General features: G+C 39.0%; 1 protein-coding gene and 1 non-coding gene across 2 annotated transcripts in view; both read right to left on the bottom strand.

The window, feature by feature from the left end:
* Positions 1–24,519, bottom strand: part of THSD7B (thrombospondin type 1 domain containing 7B) — a 989,572-nt gene that overhangs the window by 396,926 nt on the left and 568,127 nt on the right. Inside the window, exons 11-12 of the mRNA XM_043894410.1 lie at positions 8,596–8,725; positions 4,029–4,132 (exon numbers count right to left, since the gene is read on the bottom strand). Coding sequence (XP_043750345.1) covers positions 4,029–4,132; positions 8,596–8,725 — 234 coding nt within the window. The remainder of the gene's footprint in view (positions 1–4,028; positions 4,133–8,595; positions 8,726–24,519) is intronic.
* On the bottom strand, positions 3,445–3,551 carry LOC122688867. Its single transcript, XR_006339608.1, has one exon. It is a non-coding gene; the product is annotated as a U6 spliceosomal RNA (small nuclear RNA).

The following is a 24,519-nucleotide window of genomic DNA, read 5'->3' on the forward strand; positions in this document are numbered from 1 at the left end:
GAATAACAAGATTATATTATTATAACAATTTTCTGACATAGGGAAACAAAATGTTATTAGGAAGTGGTTCCTTCCTGTAATTCATAGCCATTGTACAGCCTCTGAAAAGTCCTAAATCTAACTATCTTGCACATCAAATTTATACCTGCAAATGTTCCGACAAGGACATCATTTCCAAGTTATAGCTATTAGGGACTGAATTCTAACCCAAGCTCGATCACTTTTCCTTCAACAAGATATCACACTGACCCATTACACTGGTGACTTTATCCTGATTGGACATAATGAGCAGGAAGAAACAAGTCTAGACTCACTGGCAAGACATTTTCATGTCAGAGAGTTAGAAGTAAATTTGAGAAAGTTCATGTGATCCCATGGACTGTAACTGCCAGGATCCTCTGTCCATGGGATTTTTCAGGCAAGAATACTGGAATGGGTTGCCATGCCCTCCTCCAGGGGATCTTTCTGACCCAGGGACTGAATCCAGGTCCCCTGCATTGCAGGCAGATTCTTTATCACGTGAGCTGCCAGGGAAGCCCTGAGAAGGTTCAGGGGCTTTCAACTCCAGCGAAAGGTCTGAAGGTCCAGCCATGTGAGGCATGCTGAGAACCCCTTCCAAGGGAAAGACACCTTATTATATATGGCCCTTTCTGCAACTGAAATAGAGATACAGCATCTAGCATATTGTGTCTCTTCAGATTTTGGAGGCAACACAGTCCTCGTTTGGGTGTGTTACTCCAGCCCATTCGCCAAGGGATCTGAAAAGCTGCTAGTTCTGAGTGGGGCCCAGGAAAGAAAAACAAACAAATAAACAAGCTCTGTAACAGGTTCAGGCTGCTGGGAAAGCTGCTCTGCTACTCAGGCCGCAGGATCAGCAGATCCAGCGGTGCCTGAAGCGTCAGTGGCAGGTACAGATGCTCCCTGGGGCACATGGGCGGTTCCTATAGGTGAATTGCTGTTTAGCTCCTTCCGATTGTGGAGCACAGCCCTGCCGTCCTCTGCAAAGGACTTCTCTCCATTTGAGAAACAGCTTTTGGTCAGCTACTGGGCCTTCATAGAGGCTGCATGCTTAACCACACACCCTGAGCTGCCCATCATGAGCTGGATATTATCTGAGCCATCAAGCCACAAGTACGACATGCACAGCAGCACCCCATCATCACATGGACATGGTATATATGTAATCAAACCCAAGGAGGGCCTGAAGGCACAGTACGTTACATGAAGTGGCCCAACTGCCCACAGTCCCCACCTTTGCCAAACTATCCTCTCTCTTCCAGTCTGCACATACATCCTCATGGGGAATTTCCTACCATCCGTTGACAGAGGAAAAGAATACTTCGACCTGGTTTATGGATGGTTCTGCATGATATGTGGGCATCCAAATGGACAGCTGTGACACTAACCCCTGAAAGACAGAGGGAAGGCAGTCATCCCGATGTGTAGAACTTCAGGCAGCATGTACGGTTGTGCACTTTGGTTGGAAGGAGAAACAGCCAGCTGTGGAATTAAATACAGACGCACATGCTGTGGCCAATCATTTTGCCGGATGGCCAGCAAGAGGAACACAGTTAGAAAATCGGTGATAAGGGAAGGTAGGCATGTGTGGTATGTGGATAGACTTCTCTGAATTGGCAACAACGTGAACATATGTGTATGCAATATATGTATCCCATGTGAATGCTTCCTAAAGACTGACCTCAATTGAGAAAGATTTTAATAAGCATTGGATAGGATGACCCATTCTGTGGATATGAGTCAGCCTCTGTCCTCAGCTACCTTTGCCATCACCTAATGAGCTCCTGAACAAAGTGGCCATGGTGATGGGAAGGAAGGCTATGCAGGGGCTCAGCATTGTGGGCTTCCATGCATCCAGGGCAACTTGGCTACAGTCAGGTCTGAGTGCTCAGTCTGCCAGCATCAGGGGCCAGTGCTGGGCCCCCAGTATGGACCATTCCCCAAGGTGATCAGCTACACAGTGGCAGGTTCATTACACTGGACTACTTCCATCATAGAAGGTGCGGTGTTTTGTTCTTACCAGGTAGGTAGTTATTCAAATAGGATAAGGATTTGCCTTTCCTGAAAGCAATGCTTCTATCAAAATTACCCACTGCAAGATAAAACTGATCACTTGCCATCTGCCTCTACAAGGATGAAGTCACTAGCCACTGCAGTCACTGACCTTCAACCCACTCAGAAAGGAGTTCAGGGCAATGATCAGGAATGAGGCACTCTGTGCTCTGTGATAAACTAGCAGAGAAGGCCTTCAGATAGTTACTTATTTTCAAGAGAAGATTTTGTGAGCTCAAATTCTTGCATCTTTTATCTAGCAAAGCACTGAAATCATTAAGGAAGACATCTGCTCCTCAAGACTAGCAGCAAGTCTCTGGCAAAAGGTGTACTTGATAAAATGTATCCCCCTTCACTATAAACATATACATAATATCGACCTCCCCCACTCCCTCTCTGGAGTAGCTCCTCAGCTACTTAACTCACAATTCTCATGCTGCTGCATTTTTTTCAGTTGACACTACCATCCATGGACTTACAGGACACCTTGTCCATCGTCGTGATATTCCACACAACATTATTTTGGATCAAGGATCTCACTTTCCAGCAATTGAGACCTGGCAATGTGCCCATGCTCACTGATTCTACTGGTCTTACCAAGTCCCCCACCATCCTGGTTTGATATAATGGTGAAAAGGTCTTTTGAAGGTTTAATTACAGCACCAGCTAGGGGGCAATACCTTTCAGGGCTAGGGAAAAGTTTTCCAGAAGCATCCAATATGTGGTGTTTTTCTTTTTTTCTCCCATATCCAGGATTCGCAGGCCCAGGAGTCAAGGGTGGAAATGGCACTGGTATAGCTTACTCTTAGTAATTCATTAGTGATCCATTAGTAAAATGTTTGCTTCCAGTTCCTCTGCAGTCTTATGTTCTGCTGCCCTAAAGGTGTTATTTCCAGAGGGAGGAATGCTTCCACTAAAAACATAGCTATGATTTCCTTGAGCTGGAATTTAAAACTGCCATCCACCCACACTGGGCTTCTTATACCTTAGAATCAACAAAGAAGGGAGTTATTACGCTGGCTGAGATGACTGATCCTGACTAATACGATATGCAATAGGAAGAAAAATAATTCTCAATATGCTTTTCAGCTGAATTATGAAACCAGTGATACACAACTGGTCCTACAAGGCCTGAGTTTCACTACATACATCCCTTTAGTGACAGAGTGGTCAGATTTTAAGAACAAAGCCTTCTTGTTAAGCCTTATATAATTGGCATGTGAATTCTAAATGAAACAGAACAGTAAGCATCCTGATGAGTTTCTGAGTGCTTTTCAGAGATTTCAATATGCCACACCTTCTAGACATCAATGATAAAAGGCACTTATATGCAGACCCAGAAGTCAATTCACAAGATCTTCCAGAAAAATTTTTTAAAATATGGAGTGTATCACAAATCTGCATGTCATCATTATACAGGAGAAATGCTAATCTTCTCTATATTGGCCCAATTTCGGTATATGTGCTACTGAAGCAAGCACCAGAAATTTTAATAGTTCATTTCTATGCATATCCCATATGAAACACACAGCAAGTACGTACATACCAATCAGGTGTAAGTCATGATTGCTATGATCAGTTAATTCATTCAGCAATGAATTCATTCATTAATGAGCATCTAAAATGTACAATATATATTATCAGACCCAATTTCAGCACATCCCTTCATTCTTTGACTAATATCCATTGTGCATTTGGACCATCAGATAAGGTATGCTAATGACTGAGAACATATACTTTCTTACATTGCATTAGTCCCTAGGTGCACTAGCTAGTTATGGTCAAAAGGTGGTCTAATGTCAGCATTAACTAATGCCAACCTTAAACTCAAGCACTCATAGACAATCCAATCCAGTAATATCACAACTTATCCAAATATAAAAATAGATAACAATTTATAAAAGCAACATAACTTTGAATTACATTTGATTAGAAAAACTGTTTTGAAATTCCCTTACCTCTTGTTTGCACTCCCTTTCCGCAGGCTTCACTGGTACCCATTACTCCCTGCCTGACAGACTCTGGCACTAGGATACAGGGGCTCCATTTCTGTGGCCTCCATCTGTGATGACAAAGAACAGCAGACTAGAAATTTCACCATGGCAAACATACAAAAGAAATACTGGAAATAGGTGAATTTGAAACCCAAAGCATAAAGGTAGTAATTCAATAAAAATGGATTTGAAACCGATGTCATAAAAGGGAGCCCTGGCACACACTAGGGATGGCATCAGTCTCTCTGCCCCAGATCCATAGTTAAAGCAGTAATTCCATTTTTTAAAAATGTGGACATTTTGCACATAAGCCTTAGTGGATATAGCAAAGTGGCCATAAAGAAACATTAGAGGCACAGATCAAATCTAGATGGTTTAGCTCTGTATGAACTTAAAATTGTTTAAAGAAAAACAATAAAAAAAAAAATCAAAGAGAGAAAATTCCTATGTCCCATCTGAGCATTAGAGAATCAAGGTGTGAACATCTGAAAATTTTAGGTACAAGCCTTCATACTTGATCTTCTGCTTCGAAATTTTTACAAGGTGTTTCCTAGGATTTTAGGGTAGCTCAAACATCTCAATAGGTTATAGAATAAAGACAAGGCAGGAGGCCATAGGGACTTACTATGTGATAGTTTCTCTCAGAGAAGAGAACTGGAACTGTCTCTGAGGAATGACCCATATTTCTTCTCCACAGAGGAAAGAGTATGTACAGAATCCTTCTGGCTTCCCTGCATATGTGTGTGTGGTGTGTGTTTAAGGTGAATAGAACTCTACTTTTATGACCTGCAGGGCAGACTATGACCTGAGCCCTTAAACCTGTGTCTTTGGAATGTTCCAGAAAACCCAAACCCTAAATGTAGCCACAGATTTTGCACTTTCACTGAGTACATTTTTGTACTTTTTCACATAAGCCAATACCTCTGATAAGAGGGGCTGATTAAAAAAAAAAAAAAAGAAAAGAAACAGAACCATGAGGCAAAAATATTATTGAGCAGTTTGGCAGGATGAAAACCATCTAGAGAGCTGTTGTACATCAGTGTGCACACAATTAAAACTACAGAATTGTACACTTAAAAATGGTTAAGATGGCAATCTCTGCTGTACAGTGAGGTGGTCCAGGTTTACACATACATGCATTCTTTTTTTAATATCCTTTTCCATTATGGATTGGTACAACATTGTAAATCAACTATACTTCCATTAAAAGAAGCTAATTCAGGAAAAAAAAGGTCAAAATGTAACTTTTATGTTATATGATTTTTATCACAATAATAAAGAAATCTCAGCAAGAGAAAGAATAATGTATAACAGAACATGGAGTAGATTTCCTTTCCTCAGGAAAAATCACCTTAAGGAACCCTCTTAGTTATGTGAACATAGATTAATATAGCATGTGAAGATAACTTAGTATAACCCACATATTAATTAATTAACATAGTTTATCTCAGCAATCACCACCCACTTCTCTGTCTAGACTGAGTCTCACTTACTGGAGGTGAGGCAGTGAGGGTGTTAAGAGATAGACACAGACTGTCTTGCAGAATAAAGCATAGTACATTAAAATGTAAAAGTAAAAAAAATACATATCAGTGACCTCATTCAAGTGGCTTCCATATTGAAAACAACTGAAGAACTGGAGAGAAACCAGGAAACAACAGAAAAACCTGTCCCATTAAAAAAAAAACCAACTATTACTTTTTAAGTAGTTAGAAATTTGCTTTGTAGATGCACAGGCTCATTAAGTATAATTCTAAAACACAGACACAGAAATGGTAAGGGAGTTTAGTCTAGCTTTTCAACTGGAATATGTCATTCACTCAGATCCCTCAAGTTCTTAAAATACTTACTAAAGTGAGACCAAGGAATTCAATTCAGCTTAGTGTGCTAAATAGAAGGAAGAAATGTCCAGAACTCTTGTTAGATTCAGTTTTAGAAGGATAAGCCTGGGCTCAGGGAGCTTACGTGACAGGCCTGAAATTGCATGTGAAAGGGCAGGCCAGCTGTCAGTCCTAAATCCTTAGATGCTCAGCCACTGACTCTTGGAGACATCCCACTGCCAATTCTATTTAGGGGTGTATCACCCACACTGTCTTCCCTCTTGCTTACATTGTCAGCCATCCCAAATATGACTCAATTGCATATTGCCTATCTTGAATGAAAGTTACTTAAGAAATGGCCAACACAAGAGGGACACTCTGCCCTTCTTTCTGCCTCCTTCCTTCTGCCTCCTTCCTTCTACTTCCCCTTGAAAGCAGAAAATAATTCTCTCCTGTGAGAGGTGTCCTTCCCACCCACATTTGGAGGTAGAAGGAAATCCTTACCACTTGGGAATTTAGGCTATATAAACCTTGATACTTTTAAAATTTACTACCCCAAGCTGAGACTCTGTTTAGAGTTTTCATGGATTGAGCACCCAAAGCCTACATTTCTTCATCCCATCAATTCTTTACTAATTTATTGTTTCTTTATCTAAACAGTACAAAAGCTGCCTGCTTTGGCCACTTCTTAGGTTCAATTTCTATGGGATCTCTATGCATATGAATTAACACTTGTTGCATTTTAATAGTAACCTATCTCTTGATAATCTGTCTCATGTCACTTTTATTATTAAGTGAGCTATAAGAACTCATGAAGCGTAGAGGGGAAAATTTCCTCTCCCTAACACTAACTTAAAATTAACATGGTGGGAAATGCTCAAATTCATAGAAAAAATTATATAAACATTGTGATTCTGTTTTAAATTGTGAATGTCTCACCTTAATGGAGTAAAAAAAAAGAGGAATCAGAAGAAAATGATAAAGGTCTACATTAACTTGCCTCTCCAACCAAAGAAGGGAAGGCAAAACCTAAAGAAGAACTGGATGTTCAAAATTCAAGGGTGTTTGACTAAGAGACTCATGCTGATAAGTTGGACACACTTATCAGTATCAGGAGACATGATACAATCAGGCAATCCAGGCAGAGTGGAACTCATTTCTTGGGAAAATGGCAGGGGGTCATTTATGGAAACTAGTTCAAGACTGAGTGGCTACACTGAAGGACCACGTGAGGGCAAAGAGAGTGGACAGTAGGAAGAGAGACCGCTAACAGTTTCCAAGATTTTCTCTGATTATAACAGCACTAGGTTCAGAAAATGTCTAACATTATTTGATTTGGCTAATTTTTTTTTTTTCAATTGACTACTTTCTCTGAGAGCTCTTTCCCTGAGCTAGAAGTTTCAATATTTAAACGTGGCACAAAAAGATGGATATTGACAGTGTTCCCACAATGGCCTGGTGGTTGATGAAGAAATACTGGCAGTCTGGGCTTGTTCCAGTGCTGATTCATGCCTTTCCCAAACTGGTTGTTAGATAGAAACAAAAGGAGGAAATGATGATGAAATTGATCATGACTGGGGCTTCTTTCTAGCTAATGGGAGGCCTTCTTAAAAAACAAAACACGACAAAACTTATATTTTCCAGAATAAATTAGCTCATTTTAAAAACATATTTATTTTTATTTATTTATTTGGTGGCACCAGGTCTTTGTTACAGCATGTGAGATCTTTAGCTGAGGCATGTGAACTCAGGTGTGGCATGCGCGATCTAGTTCCCTGACCAGAGATCGAACCTGGGCCCCTTACATTGGGAGCTTGGAGTCTTAGCCATTGGACCACCAGGAACTCTCTAGAAAAAATTAGCTCTTGAATCATATAGATTTAAGATACAGTTTCTCAATCAGGGAAAACCCTAGACATTTCGAATAAAGGCATTTTTAAGTGTGCTGATAACAACACGGTTATTAAGACCCTGGGCTTGTTTCCACAAATCAGTAAAACCCAACAGTGACTGAATTTAATCCAGAAGTATTAATACTTTAAAGCAGTGCTTCAATCTTATGTTAAAAGAATGAAAGTTTATGACTAAATACACAAACCTCAGGTACTGTTTTTATAAATGATAATCACTTACTTCCCAGAGGGGCAAATATAGGTAACATATATAGTTTAAATGTTACTCACTTTCTTTTTCTAAAGACAAAAAATTACCCATAGGTTAAGCTTTTTTCCTAAGATTTCTTAAAATGTGTACATGACAAAAATTGAGACCCAAAACCATTTTTGAACTAAAATAAACAACTATTAAGGCAGTATACATTTGTTCTTAGTTCTTGATTAAAGGCTTTAGGATGAGAAAAATAGAATGAGGTAAGTTGTGTGTTTGTGTGTGTCCAGTAAGGACCTCAACCTGCATATCCTTGAATTCTAATCCTGAAAGCTGATTACCTTGGTGGCTGAAGTCAAGCAGCTCAACTGCAATCAAAACGTGGTTGTTAACCTTTTTCGTTTTAAATTAGACTTTCATACTCTTTACTCTCTCAAAATATACTCCATAAAAGGGGAAATAGTGAGATATTTGAAGATAAAAAAATATTACCTCTTTGTATTTCTCACTACAAGTGTTTCATATAATAACCACACACTATATAAGAGCAAATAGGTCATGGCTTATACTAAGGTCTAATGATTATTTTGAAAGCAATTAATTACCGATACGTGGAGCACAATGACACATCTTCACACTCTCGCTCTTCAAATAAGGTATCTGGGCATTCTTGGCCTCCGTTGGCTGCTTCTTGGATGATAATCCTATATCGAGACTGCTTTATTGTAGCATTTCCTGAAGTAAAGGAAAAATAAAATAATAGTGCCCTTTTATGTGGAGGCAAAGAAAAGTCCAGGGGTAGCGAGCAATTGAATAAAGAAAAAAAAGAAAAAAAGAAGGACCCATGGAAAGACTACCTGGGAAATGAAAATAACAAGAAAAGACCAGAGATTAATACTCAGCCTTACTTCTACGAGAAAGACACATCACACTTACTGTGATTTCAAATCTGTATGTTCTAATATGGGAATATTGTTTCCCACTGATAATATACTTTAATTAATCAGAATCTATATTATATTTTGCATAAAAGTCCCACAGCATAATCTGAGAGGCCCCAGAAACGCTCTTTGATCTCAAAGCAACAGCTCAGGGGGTTAATGTTTTACTATCAGCAATTCTCTCCCTTAGGTGGGGTACTTCCTTCTTTAGGCTACTTTTTACTATGCAAACACTTATTAAAATGAATACATCACTAACATATTTATTTATGGGAATTAGTTTATTAGATTTCTTATTCCTCACAACCTGAGGTAATATGCGTATAATTAGAATTTAGAGAAGAGGCAGTAAAATTACAATAGAACAAAACATTATCTTCCTGGTTATTTTGCTGACCCACAGAAGTAGTAATAGGCACCTGGATAAGAAGACAGTTGATGTTCACTTTAATGTGTGGGGAATTCATTTTCTAATCTTTAGATGCCTTCTAATCAACAATTACTTCCAAAATCAATGACGGTGCTTAGCAACTATTTCAATTACCATGTGTGAGATATTGTGCTCGATACACAGATACAAATTCTTGAATTCACAATGAAATGGAAAGAAGAAGGGGCAGATACACACCTAGTTATGAGGCTTTGCAGAGTGAGATGTGTCAGACACTGGCGCAGTATTAGGAGAGTACAGAAGAAAGCATAATCATGTGGGGAAACCAAAGACAGTTCCTAGAGAAGGTAGATTTTATTCTGGCATTTGAGGGATAAGTAGAAAAACAATTTTTTTTTTTCAGAAAGCAAAACACAAATACAAGATGATATTGCTTATATGTGGAATCTAAAATATTACACAAAGGAACCTCTGTGAAACAGACAGACTCACAGACATAGAAAACAGATTTGTGGTTGTCAAGGCAGGGTGGCGGGGGAGAAAAATTGGGAGTTTGGGATTAGCAGATATAAACTATTATACAGGATGGATAAATAAGAAGATCCTCTTATATAGCACAGAGAACTATACTCAATATTCTGTGATAAACCATAATGGGAAAACTATATTTTAAAAAATAATACATATACATATATATATATATATATATATATATACACACATACATACATACAACTGAATCACTTTGCAGAAGAAATTAACACAACTGTATTTCAATTCAAAAAAAATTTAAAAAATTAAAGTCTGAAGCCATTTCAGGTCAAAGAAACAGTTTGAGAAAAGACACAAAGTTGTAAGAGTGCATGGACTTTACAGAGAATGATAACTGCATTCAGGAGAAAGATGTATGTGTGTGGGGCTTGTGTGAGGGAGCTTCTGGTGGCTGGAGGAGGAACACAGAGAGGGTTATAAAGAATGGAGAGAAGGAGATGCCTAGGAGAAAACCAAATTATTTTTTAGCTTTAAGACAGCTAATGGACCTAACCATACAAAGAAGGAAATTTCTATAGCCAGCAAACTAAGTGGAGCCAAAAAAAAAAAAAAAAGGAGCTTTTATTAAAATTATATATTCACATGGTTTCTAAAAACTAATTAATGCAAAAAGACTTACTATAGTGAGAAGCAACTGACCTACATGCCATTCCCCGTCTTCCTCCTTCCAGAATATTCTGAACTCTATCTGTATTTAGTTTTTCTGTGGTTACCTCCAAATCTATAAATAATATGTACATGTCATCACTTGCTGTTTTATTCACTTTAGACATCATCTATTGACTTTCCTCTGTAATCGATGAATATTTATTTTCCACTAGCTTTCTTTTTTTTAATAATTGTATCACTATTTTTATGCCTTTCCTCATTATTTAAAGATTTTATACAACCTGCATTTTTTCTGCCCCACTTCATACTCCCAACCTCCATCAGATCAGCCACCATGTTTCTAAAGGATCTTTCCGGGCAGATGAACTTCCTTTTTTATCGCCATCTGCTTTCTGCTATATTAAGTCCTGTCTTCCTGTGCTACATGGTCTGTTGCTATGCTCTTCAGTCTTTGTCCACCGAATCTTTCATAAACAAGTTTAGATCTCTCAATCACGGATGGAACTCTGTTTTAGACAAAGAATTGGGACTTTTAAAATCCATTTCTACCACTTTAATGAGATTATCGGAAGGGGAGACTAAAAGTTAAGGAGATGTATGAGGTCTTTGGGGGCTTCCCCTATAGCTCAATCAGTAAAGTATCTGCCTGCAATGCAGAAGACCTGGGTTCAATCCTTGGGTCAGGAAGATCTCCTGGAGAAGAACATGGCAACCCACTCCAGTATTCTTGCCTAGAGAATCCCATGGACAGAGGAGCCTGGTGGGCCACAGTCCATGGGGTCACAAGAGTTAGACACGACTTAGTGACTAAACCACTACCACACCTCCATGAAGTGTTTTCCATCTGCTGCCTTTTTTGGCCCTTCTTTGTACTCAGATCCAACCACAGAAGGTATGTAGTAGTGGCCACCTTGTCCATTGGCTTCTGGTCAGCTTTGGTCAAAGGTGGTTTGGGGCACACAGTGGAAGGAAAAAAGTTGACAGAGGAAGAGGAGACAGAGAGAGAAGAAAGATCAGGGTACTTATTCCACCAGATTTTATCTTCTAAACTGCCTCAAAGTTGGTTCCCTTGCTCCCCAGAGCCACAGTTCTAATGGAGTGGTACTCACCTGTAACTACTTTCTTCGAGTTCTTCTAATAGCTCCTACAGGTATCAACTCTCAGGCTCCCAACTGTCCCCAGCCAGGTACTATTGGTTTCCATTAACCCTGTCCTCTCCTTTGTATTATAAACTGTTCCTTCATTAAATTTTCCCATTTGAGTGGGCCACCTATTTCCTACCAGGACATGCTTATCAAGTCAAAGGACAGTTGCTATTATTTGGCTGAGAAGAATGGTATAATTAACCTCTTTTTAATGTGGTTAAGGCCCAGTGAGGAGTATAGAAAAAGAAGGCTAAGGAGGGGGGTAAAAAGTATAATTGAAACAGTTCTACATAGTAATATGCAAGCTATCTTTATCGGGGTGGGGACAATCTGGATAAATAATTGTGCCTTTAGGAAAAAGTCTCCCCTGCCCCCAGTTAATTCCAATTACATTATACTTACTCTGGTAATTATTGTTTACCCCAAGATGTGTGGGTTTGTGTGTGTGTGTGTATGTGTCCATTTGCTTTGTCCAAGTGTTATCTTAAAAGTCCAGAAATAAACACTGAAGACAATAGGAACAATTGAGGGGTTGACTTTATATTGAGAGAGAACATAGATCAATACCTCTCCCTTCACAGGACACACACATACACACCCACACACACACAGTGCAAGCTCACACTTGATGTATTCTACCTTATGGTGTAATTCCAGGTCAAATAATTCAAAGTTTTAGAAAAATAGTCACATTGATTATCATGCTCTATAGATCTTCAGGGGAAGGTTGAAAAGAATGGACTCTATGGGCAAAATAAACTTTTAGAACTGAGGTCACGTTTTTCCAGAGAAAAAATTGATTGGCACCACAGAAATTAAGAATTATTTCATGTCTTTGAAGAGAGAGAGACAAATAAGAGAGGCCTCTAAATAGAAGGAAACACCCCCAGGATCTGCGAGACACCAGTTAAGACTTTCTTGTGATAAGTGAACATATGTTTCTTTTTTCTTGAACATTGGAAGAGTCAAATTTAGCATTCAGGTTTAAAGGATCTTCCCCTTCCCTATGATGTACAGTGCTTCAAATTATGACAACAGAATCAGTCTTGCAGAATGGATACAATTTAGCTGATGTCATGGGAAGCTCAAGGGCAGACAGGTCTCCACTTGAGATGAAGTAGCTGATCCTCTTCTCACACATGAATTTTGAAGGCAGCATGAGGGTAGTGGTTTTGAATCAAAGTAGGACAATACTTCCAGAAACATGAGTGGTGATTAGCAACAAAAGAAGTGGACGCTCCTGATAGCACCCAATATCATGGCATGAAGCCAGACAAGAAAAAAATAAAAAGAAGCCAAACAAGAGAGGATAAGCAAAAGGCCAAGTAGAAGCTCTCAGGAAGTGACGTCTGTTTCTGTTGCCTTTGAATACATAAGAAAACGACTTCTGAGAAGTAACACTGAGAGGCAAAGATAATGGCTTTGCAGGTGGAAAACATTCGTATTACATATGTACCTAGAACACATTAGAGATTTCTAAGAATTATTACTTTAATCTATATCAGATCCATTTCTGGGTATTTTGCATATGCTATCTCATTCTTTTACTATATTCTTTATGAGGTTGGTATTATTACCATTACTGTTATGACACCCATTTGACAGGCATGAAAACAGAGGTCAGAAGGGGTCAATAATTTCCACAAAATATTTTCCACAAAATAATTTCCTATCTAGGATGAAAAGAATAGCTAGGTAGACATCAAATCCCATGACTTTTCCATAAAAGAGACTTTAGAGTAAGACGAAGAGAAGGAAAGGGGCATTTCAAGCAGCAGTTCATGTCACAGGGCCTCTGTTATTCCCAAGGGACACTTCTTTCCTAATCAATTCTTCAACAGTACCCTGGTGGCAGAAGGCTTCAAGTATCATTAAAAGCAATGTTTGTAGGGCTTTCTGAGTGACGCTTTCAACCTCATTAGGCCTGTGAAAAATAATAAATGAAAGTGCCTGTCTGCAAATACAAACAATTGCTCAAGTGTGATTATGGCTAATAAACAGCTAGTCCACATTCAGCTTTAATTTACACATACTTTATCATTAATAGGTCATTGGGCATAATTAAACTTAAGTTATTAATTATAGTCAAAAGACATAACATTTAGAAAAGATGGCAAGTTAAAGATCAACAGCCGTATTTCATAAGGAAAATATATGAGTGGACTACCAACACTGAGGGATATTTAAAGATTCTCAGTGACGTCTTTCCTTGACAGACGGTAGCCAAGGTGGATGAAACGAGTTCCTCTGGGGGACTGCCAGCCAGGTAAGCTGGGGCACGTGACACTGACCCAAAGAGTCAAGGGCGTTGAGCCCTGATCCCAGGGTTACTCAATCAGTGATATGAAATAAAGAATTTAGTGTCTGTATTTCCAGCTGATTTGAAATGTGAGAGCAGGGAGCAAGGAGAGCATGGTGAGCATGAGCACTGGCTGACCGGGAGGCCGGTTTGCAAATGCTCCTGAAGGAAAGAGGATGTGCACATATTACACTGCCGTGTGTAAGATGGACACATGGTGGGAAGCTGCTGGGAAGCACAGGGAGCTCAGCTCAGCGCTCTTGATGACCTAGATGCATGAGGTTGGGGGGTTGAGAGGGAGGTCCAAGAAGGAAGGCATAGGCACATACACATAGCTGATTCACTTCATTGTACAGCAGAAGCTAACATACCACTACAAAACAAACATACCTCAATAAAAAAATAAAAACAGCAGGATAGATGGATATCAGCAAATCATGGGAGTTATTCCAACACCAATCTGTAGAATTTTGATGGTACATTCATAACAAATGACCTCTCCGGCTTTCCCTGGTTTCTCTGTTGTTTCAGTTACTAATAGGTTTAATGGATTTCAGCAACCCACTCTGCTTCTAGGCACCAATATCCTTCTAGGTTTATAGACTTGTAACTCCTGGTTGCCATCTAGTGCTCTTCTTCTTAGTCCCCACTTACACACCCAATTCACCATTAAAAACAAAGCCAAAAGTCTGCTGATTATTCCTCTCTGACCATTGGATCTTGAAGCCAAAGGATGGTACCAGTGATATTTTAAGATTTGTATCATATAAACAAGCCAATGTGTGTGTGTGTGCTCAGTTGTGTCTGACTCATGGACTGTAGCTTGCCAGGTTCTTCTGTCCATGGGATTTTGCCAGGCAAGAATACTGAACTATGTTGCCATTTCTTCCTCCAGGGATCTTCCCAACCCAGAAAACGAACCTGTGTCTTTTGTGTCTCATGCATTGGCAGAAAGATTCTTTACCACTAGTGCTACCTGGGTTTGTAAACATCCATACATTAAATACTTCCTGGGGTGGAGTTATGACTCTAGTGAGTATTAGATTTCAGACAATTCCTTTAATCACTCTAAACCTCAGTTTCCTTGGCTATAAAACAGGGTGACTATAAGCTCCTGTTTCATACAACTGCTTTGAGGATTAAATTAGATACACATGTAAAGCATGTCAACACTGCTGGTACAGGGAATCTTCTCCAGAGTCATAAAAGTTCATGAGAGAAAGTGAGAAGAAAGCGTTTAAGAAAAGAGGAGAATAGCTTCAAAAGTTGAAGCTCTTTCTAATTAAAATAAAAATGTGGCAAAACAGTCTTCTGTGCAATGGTGGGTCGCATTCATGTTTTGAGCATCTAAAAGTGGACCATAAGTGGCTTGAAATCCTTCCATGTTTCTGGTAAATTCAACTCCAATTACAAGGCAGTTAGCTCCAACCACCTTCTGATATCACTGGAGAGGAATGGATAGGGGGATCAAACAATCCTGTTTGCTCAGGACAGTTCTCGTTAATGCCTATTATCTTGGCTTAAATATTAATAGCTCATCTACTCACTTTCAGAAAGACCTCTGTATAAAAAATTAAATGATAACTCAGAAAAAGACCATCACCTCCATGCAAATGCAAGAAAACCAGTACCTTTTGTTTCTCATTGCACCAAAGGGTTGCCTTTCAAATGTGTGGAAAAAGTAGACTGCCTTGGTCTTAAAATTAACTATTCAATCTGATCATTTGATCTTATTATCTTCTGCCACAGAATTCTGCTTGAGATAGCAGTTCATGCAGTTGAAGAAAACTGTTTTGTGCCTAAAGCACACTTCCTCACAAATCATAAAATTAAAAATTAAAGGGAAAAAAGAATATAGGGCTTACTTCAAAATAATCAATTAGACCTACTTGATATGTGTCACTCCAGTGTTCTTGCCCGGAGAATCCCAGGGACGGGGGAGCCTGGTGGGCTGCCGTCTATGGGGTCGCACAGAGTCAAACACGACTGAAGCGACTTAGCAGCAGCAGCAGATATATGTCATGATAATAGAAACATCACAAATAGATGCTATGTAACTAAAGGGAACCTACACTGAATCAAAGTGGAGCATCAGAGGAAAAAGTTTCACTTCGCAAAAATTCCAAATGGTTATTAAGAAGTCTGTTTCTAAGTCAATTCTATAGACAGAGGTTGTAATATGACATTAGGCAGTCCAGGTTTCATCAACACCAAATCCCCTAAAATGTAGATTCTGTTTACTGATTCACTATACACAAGAGAATACCCCTTTCTACCTTATTCACAACCGTTTTTGAGATTTGAAGCTGATTTCCTTTTCAGAAAAAGTACCAAACCAGGATTCACCAGCCCAACTTTTTCTCACTTAAATTTGGAGAAATACATACTGTGACCCTGGGTTCTCAGAGGGAAGTACTTACCACATACAGTGTTGTCGTTATTGATAAATATTTCATCATCTATCTGCTATATATGGAGCTACCAACATGTTTGGCACTAGTGGTAATGAATATGCTTGCAATGCAGAAGACCCAGGTTCGATCCCTGGGTTGGGAAGATACTCTGGAGAAGGGAATGGCAGCCCACTCCAGTATTCTTGTCTGGAGAATTCCATGAACAGAGGAGCCTGACAGTCGCAAAGAGTTGGACACAGCGGAGCAACTAACACCACACCACACCATACATGGAGGATACATACCTAAGTGCTATGTGTTATACTGAAGTGTACATATATGTAGTATGAAATCTCCCCAGTAAGCAGAAGTGAAACATGATTAAGAGATGATAATGTAGAAGTTCTCCATAGTTCTATAAGCATTCAGAAAAGATAGTTAAACATTGTATTTATTTTCCAAAGGCCATCAATCTGGTATGTTCTCTCTTTGCTCAAGGGGAATTAGAAGGTTTACTGCTGCTGCTAGGATGCTTCAGCCGTGTCCGACTCTGTGCGACCCCATAGACGGCAGCCTACAAGGCTCCTCCATCCCTGGGATTCTCCAGGCAAGAACACTGGTTTAAGTAGTAACAAATGCAATGTCTTAGAACAGCTATGAGTAGGAAGCTTTCATCTCTTTCTCCCTATTCACCTTGGTATTCCATATATAGAGCAAATACATCAAAAGCAGCTTCTTCCCCCAGAATTCCCTTCCAGCTTACAACTCCAATTACTTCAAAATGAACACTGAGTGTAAAATAGATAGTGGGAAGTTGCTAAACAACACAGGAAGCCCAGACTGGCACTTTGTGATGACCTAGAAGGGTAGGATGGGGGTAAGGGAGGGAGGCTCAGGAGGGAAGGGATATATATATGTAAAATTATGACTGATTCACATTGTTGTATAGCAGAAACCAAAATTTAAAAAAAAAAGTGAACAATGAGCCTGTTTATATATGGATAAAATTAAACAAAATTGCAAAGCTTTTCTGTTAAAATTCCCAGGAATGCTAAAAAAAGGTTCCAGGATATCCATATACATCTTTGATTTTAAAATGTTGCCTGAAAAAATATATTCTATGTTCTTAAATTTTCATAATCATCATTCACTTTGCAACAGAGGTCAAATTCAAAGGCTCTGGCAATAGACAAGACCTCCAGAGCTCTGGCTTCTAAGCCACAGTTCATTACTGAATCATTATATGACCTTGCACATTGCACTTAACCTTTCAGAACTTCAAAATTTTTGCTTGTCCTAAATGGATAATATTGTCAAGCCAATTTACAAGATAGTTGATAGGAATTTTTAATTAAGTGAGATTTAAAGCAGTTTGAAAATGCTATATATATTATATATAATATATACAGAACCACTAGATTTAATGCAAGTCTTTAACATAGATTTCAAAAGGAACAATTCATGTTTACATCTGCATGGGATGACAGTCAAGGCAAATAAACACTTTCTTTCTATGGCAGGCACTCAGGGAGGCCTATGCAATAATTCTAATCTTTTCAAGGAGATCAAACCAGTCAATCCTAAAGAAAATCAGTCCTGAATATTCACTGGAAGGACTGATTATGAAGCTGAAACTTCAATACTTTGGCCACCTGATGCAAAGAACTGAGTCATTGGAAAAGACCCTGATCTGGGAAAGATTGAAGGCAGGAGGAGAAGGGGACAACAGAGGATGAGATGGTTGGATGGCATCACCGACTCGTTGGACATGAGTTTGAGCAGGCTCCAGGAGTTGGTGATGGACAGGGAAGCCTGGCATGCTGCAGTCCATGGGGTCGCAAAGAGTCGGACACGACTGAGCAACTAAACTGAACTGAGCTAGGGACTATCTCCAGTTTCCTCTACTTGCTATCTTCAACTACCAATGTACTTAAAACATCTCCAATCTGGAGAGCTAACCTTCCAAATAGTGACCAGTCCTACCTCTTGCTAAATATCAAAACTAAGTCCTGCATAGCTAATCTTGCCAGGCATGGACTCAGTCCATGTGGTCCTTAACCCTAGCTGCATATTAGAATCTCAAAGGGTGCTTTTATAGACTCCTAATACCCCTCAATCCAAACCATTTAAATCAGAATATCTCAGGGGTGGGGCCCAAGCATTGATCTGTTCCAAAAATCTCCAGGGCAGAAAACTGCTGATTTAGCTCATTGAGAGCTAGCATCTCATATTCATCCAGTATGTAAAATAGGAAAAAGAATGCAGCAGGCTTAACCAAGCAATAGAAAACAAATAAGCACCAGCTAAATCAAGACTGCTCTCAACACATTTAAAAAATGCAACCTGCCCTCTAGCTAAGTACATTATAATGGGTATAATTGGAGATGTGTGCATAAAGGAGGAGGGTTAACAAAACTACGCATGGCACTTGTCTTTTCTTCTTGCCAGTGAGGAAATGACAGGGATTTATTTTCCCCCCAGCCTGACTCCTTTTCATTTTCGCAGATGAAGTGTCTAGAGGTTGCCTGCCACAGTGCTCCCTAATGCGTTGCACTCTATCAACATTAAGACTGAACTATACTGCATTGCCATATTGCACTGTATACAGGCAGGTTTTGGGGGGACACAGATGTCAGCTAACACACAGGCTCAAGAAGCTGTCATCATTATTAGGCATGGATCCACAACTATACATTAGAAAAATCCTTTTAAATAATGCGTGTTGCCCTAGCCCATTAATGCTTTATGCTTTCGTGGGCATGAAACGATGATATCTATGACCAGTCTTGTGCTGAAAGCCAGAGGACAGAAGCGTTTCCAGGTCAAGCTCATGTGTCATAGCACAGTAAGGATAGAGACTTCAGAACCTTTGGGGATAGAAACTTTAGCTAGAAACTTTAGAACTTCAGATCCCCCAATCTTTTTACAATAGAGTAAAGTGGAGCATTTGGCCATTTGCAGTATGGAGTCTGACATCTTTAAATGCATCATCAAGCATGATGGCTCAACCACATAAATCCTGGTTTCTGCAACTTTTTGCAACATCCCTTCCAGGATGTATCTACATGTAAAATGCAGGGGATCAATGTAACATGCAGGGAATCAATCACACACTATCAGTTGTGACATTAAAAGTTGGTTTGGGAATAATAGTAGAATATGTAAAAGGAAAATAACTATGAAAGCAAACAGTCAAAATAAAGTTTTTCATTTTCAACTCTAAATTTTAGAATAATGTAGACAAAGTCTCCTAATTATCCCTTTTATACATTAGGTATATGCTAGCTACTTTCTTACTAGCTTTATTATTTTGCAATGTCAACTTAAAGTCACTAGGTTTTGAAACTCCTTTTTTGGCTTAGTACTGGTGGGATAACATGACTTCAGTGAGTAGAATTCCAGGTTTATGAACTTGTAAAAATTATTTACCTCCTGGTATATCAAAGGGAAATAAGGTATTTTATTCTAATAACTAGAATACCTTGTTTGGGATTTTTAACAAGAAGAATCAGATAAAGCGATGTAAAGTAGCTCAGCATTTGGCATTTGGTAATGATGCTGGGGATGATTGAGGGCAGGAGGAGAAGAGGATGACAGAGGATGAGTTGATTAAATGGCATCTAACTCAGTGGACATGAGTTTGAGCAAACTTTGGGAGATAGTTAAGGACAGGGAATCCTAGTGTGCTGCAGCCCATGGGGTTGCAAAGAGTCGGATATGACTTAGCAACTGAACTGACATATATAAAATTGTTCATTGGTAGACAAGTTAGTGTCGAGAATGGGGCAAGTGCATTTCCTCTTCCTCTTTATCTAGATAACCACTAAATTTCCTTTCACACTGAACAAAGTCTTTCTTTCCTACCCTCAGCCAAGGAGCTCTCTCCCAACACTTCCACATCTCTATAAATAAATAAACCCAATATTTTCATCCATCAGCTTTGATAATTATATAACCAAGCTTGTTTCATCTATACTCTTACCCATTTACTCATACTCAAATTACTTCAAAGAACATTTAGACATCATATGGTTTCATTTATAAATATTTCAGAATAGATTCATAAAGGATAAGAGCTCTTATTTAAAACACAACCATAGGAATACTATCACATATAGAAATATGACTATAATTTATCCCCAATAAACATAGGAACACTAATACATAGAAATACTGCTATCAATAATCCCCAAATACCTGCAAATACCCAACGGGTTTGGGCTACAATTTGGGTCCCAGTTGTCCATTGGATTACAATTGGTTGCTATGTCCTACAGGAATCTCCTCATTTTTGTTTCCTTTGCACTTCTCTTTGAAATAATTTAAAAATATTTTATAAATGCATTGCTAAAAGAAATAGGACATTCAGGAACAATTTTGGTGCACTGATTTTTGGAAAATATCTCCATTGCTAGTGCTAAGAGCTTGTTTTTTAATGGATGTGGTAAATCAGATAACAAGAGAGAAATTCTGTAGCCAGAACACTCCCCATTCCACACACGCACACACACACATGCACACATACACAGCTTGAATCCCTTCATGTGTGAACCAGGAAATCACCTATGCTTACAAACAGAAAGAGTAAAGATGCTTGTCTGTTTTGGCCTTGTTTCCAGAAGGAATCAAGAGAAAAAAAAAAAAAAGTCAGCCAAAGATTTCCTAATCAGATGCCTTCTATTAATATATGTGTGAAGCTAGAATTTTTACTATTCTATATAGAAGAATAATAAGATATAACTGTTTATAAATTGTTCTGGATTATTCTGAAAAGGGACCATTGAAATCCTTTAAGGAGGAAATACTGTTCTAGAATTTGAGAATACAACACAAGACAAAACATTATCCCCCTACTCATAAACTTTACATTTTAATGGAGAGAAAGACAAAAAATAAATGTCAAATATTTAGTGTTTCATATGGCAATTAAATGCTGTGCAAAAAAAAATACCCCACAACAAAAGATGATGTAGAAGGAAGTGCTAAGGAAAGTGTGTGTGTGTTGGGGTAATTATAAGCTTAAAAGCCTCAATAAGAAAGGAATATTTGAGCTGGAACATGAAGGAGGTTGAGGCACTTATCTGTATAGTATCTAAGAGAAGAGAAATCTAGGCAGAGGGAATATTTTTGCAAAGGCCCAGAGTAAAAGAGCAAGGGAGAGAAAAATGGCTAGATCATTGGCTATATTGGGGTGCAAAGGGAAGAAACAAAAGGTCGGTGACTCCATATAGAAAAAGAAATTGGATTCTTTTTTTAAATTTTGTCTTTTGGCCACACTGCATACCATGTGGGATCTTAGTTCCCCGACTAAGTATACAACCCAGGCCCTCTGAAGTGGAAGTGTGTAGTCTTAACCACTGGACCACTAATGATTTCCCCTAGAAATTGATTTAATATGATACATAAAATGAATTATTACAGATCTACATAAAATTTTCCAAAGATAAAGATACGGTAAGAGCTTTATGTCTTCGAGATAAGAAAACATATCCTAAAACACAACAATGAAATCAATTATAAAGTAGATGATTGGTAAATTCAACCTCACTGAAATTAAGCATTTCTGCCCACTGAATGACCAGCCTCACCCTGAAGGGTAATTGTTGCATTACAGGGAACCAAGTAAGCTTCACTCTTCAGAATACAATCTCCAAAACAATAAGAAAAATGATCCAAGCACCTACCATGTTTCATCTACTTGCCAAGTATGAATCACTTAGTCCTCATAATAATCCTAAAACACAGTTCCTCTCATCATTCCCATTTTGCAGGTTAGAGAATGGAGGTACAGAGATTTTGTCCTTTGTCCAAGGTGCCAGGAAAGTGATAGAGTAGATCTGAAACCCAGGAGGAATCATTTAACCTTCTCAGCTGAGCACAGGAAGAATCGCAATCCAATGCACTGGTAATCTAGTAACCTGGGTTAATGTCATAGTTACAGGATATGACAACTGTTCCCAGCAATCAAACTTAAAGTCAGTGAGGAACCTGACCCCTAGAGGAAGCCAGTGAGAACCAGGGACAGCACAGTGGGCGTATGATCCATGTGAGTTTGCATAGGCTCAATGGGGCTCTTGGGGCTCTTGGTGTAATACTCTGCCACACCTTAAAAGTGTTGGTAACTTTAGAACAGGGCACCCACATTTTCATCTTGCACTGGGTCCTGCAAATTATGCACTGGTCCTGATAATAATAGATGACGGTAATATGAAATAGTGACGGCTTCTTTGTCTTTGGGCTTATCTTACCACTTGGAAGTACACACTCAGAGGGATGACCAGGAAGGATCTGCTCCATACTGGAGTTGATTACTGTATGTTTCTCTCTTACCACTGACACCTCTTGAGCTGGAAAGAGGATTTGCATAATCCTCCAGTTACCTGAACTCCACAGGATAGGTGAAGAACTCTGGGTCACAAAGACATGCTATTAAACAATGTTGAGATATGGAAATTTATATGCTTACCTACACATTTTATTTTTATATTTGAGAAAACAGATTCTCCTTATTTCTTAGCCAGATAATTAAATAGACTCATACTTTTCCCATTGGTTTCCAATGCTGTCTAACCTCATTATTTTCTGTACTTTTCTTTTCCCCCTAAAACACAAAGTCTGATTTTATCACACCCATGCTTCAAATTTAAATTGTCAACCAGAATTCTGGGTAATGTCCAGACTTCTAGAATAGCATAAATCTCTTCATGAGTTGGCTCCTGCCTGTCTCTCTAACCCTATTTCTTATCACTCCCACATATGCATTACACAACCCAAGCATTGCAAGTTGCCTGTAAGTCATTTAATTAAAACCGATTTTCACATTGCCAAGCCTCTCTACACATATCCTCATCTTTAAGATAATTGTACCCCATGTTTATTTGGAAACTCCCAATTTGCCGAATCTTGTCTCCTCTAACCACTTTGCTAAGGGAAGACATTCTCCTCTTGTTTGCTGAATATACTGTGCTCACTCCCCTTAGTTAAAGAATATGCTTACACACTTGAATGCCCTCATAAAAAGCCCCCTGATTAAAGTAACCTCATCTTATTCATCTTAATGTTACAGTAGGCACAAAACCTGATAGAGTAGGCCCTATGCAAACTTTCACTGAACTAATGATATTATCATCCATTATCATTCATTCAATAACCATTTAGGCACTATACCACTTTGTGGTTGCCACTCTTTTGTGTCTAAACAGTGAACAAGACATAGAACTTATGGTCTAGTTGGGAGACCATACTACTTAGGGCCTAGTGCTAGGGCCTAGAAGTCTAGCTGCCCTCACAGGGCAGTGCAGTGAGAAAATTAACATGGGGTGATGAACAAGAAAGAAATGACAGAAGATGATTCCTATGATTGTGAGACAAAGACTGAAGAATGGCATTTGAACTGAAAACAAAGCATTGATCAAAAGGCACCCATGCAAAAGGCTGGAAGAAGAACACAATAGGGAGAAGAAACAGCAAATGAAATTCTGAACAAGCTTGGTCAGAAATGAGGCCAGCACAGTGGAGGGAATTGAAAGAAGCGGTGGAAGTTGGTGCCTGAGTTCACAAAGTTGCTTAGGAAGAGAGAGCGAGGGTGGAGCCCTCCTGATGATTTCGTCCACGTGAAGGGAGCTCCACTTCTACAGCCTTCATCATCGCTGAACTCTTACCACCTCCCAAGAACGAGAGATACCTTCTCTGGGAATGATGAATAGCACCTAAATCATGACTTTGGGAGAAGGAAGTGGACATATGTGGCCCTTCTTTCTCTCAACATCTCTTTCCTCATGATACATATGCTCAGAGGAGGCATATATTCTGATCTGTTCTCAGCCACACTCATTCAAGTTTTTAAGGGCTCAACAGGGGCTGTGACCAGGCCACATAGTTAAGTCTGTTTAATTAATTCTAGGGTTGAGAATCAGCTGATAGTCTGATCTCCCTCTGCTTTGATGAACTCAATTGTTACTGAATCAGAGTGAGGGACAGTTGGGTGAGAAGGATGGACTTCCTCAAAGTCTAAGACCCTGTGTGAGTTTCTTGGTCATATACAATGTTATTTCATATTCCATGCATGTAATACAATATTTACCGAATTCCTATTATTGTCCTGCTAGAAAAATGTGTTTTTTTTCTCTCTCCTCTTTCTCATTTTCTCTTTAAACATATGTGTGCATGTATACACATCCCCTTAAGTATCTCCTGTTT

This window comes from Cervus elaphus, chromosome 33 (genome assembly GCF_910594005.1).
Source record: "Cervus elaphus chromosome 33, mCerEla1.1, whole genome shotgun sequence".
NCBI lineage: Eukaryota > Metazoa > Chordata > Mammalia > Artiodactyla > Cervidae > Cervus > Cervus elaphus.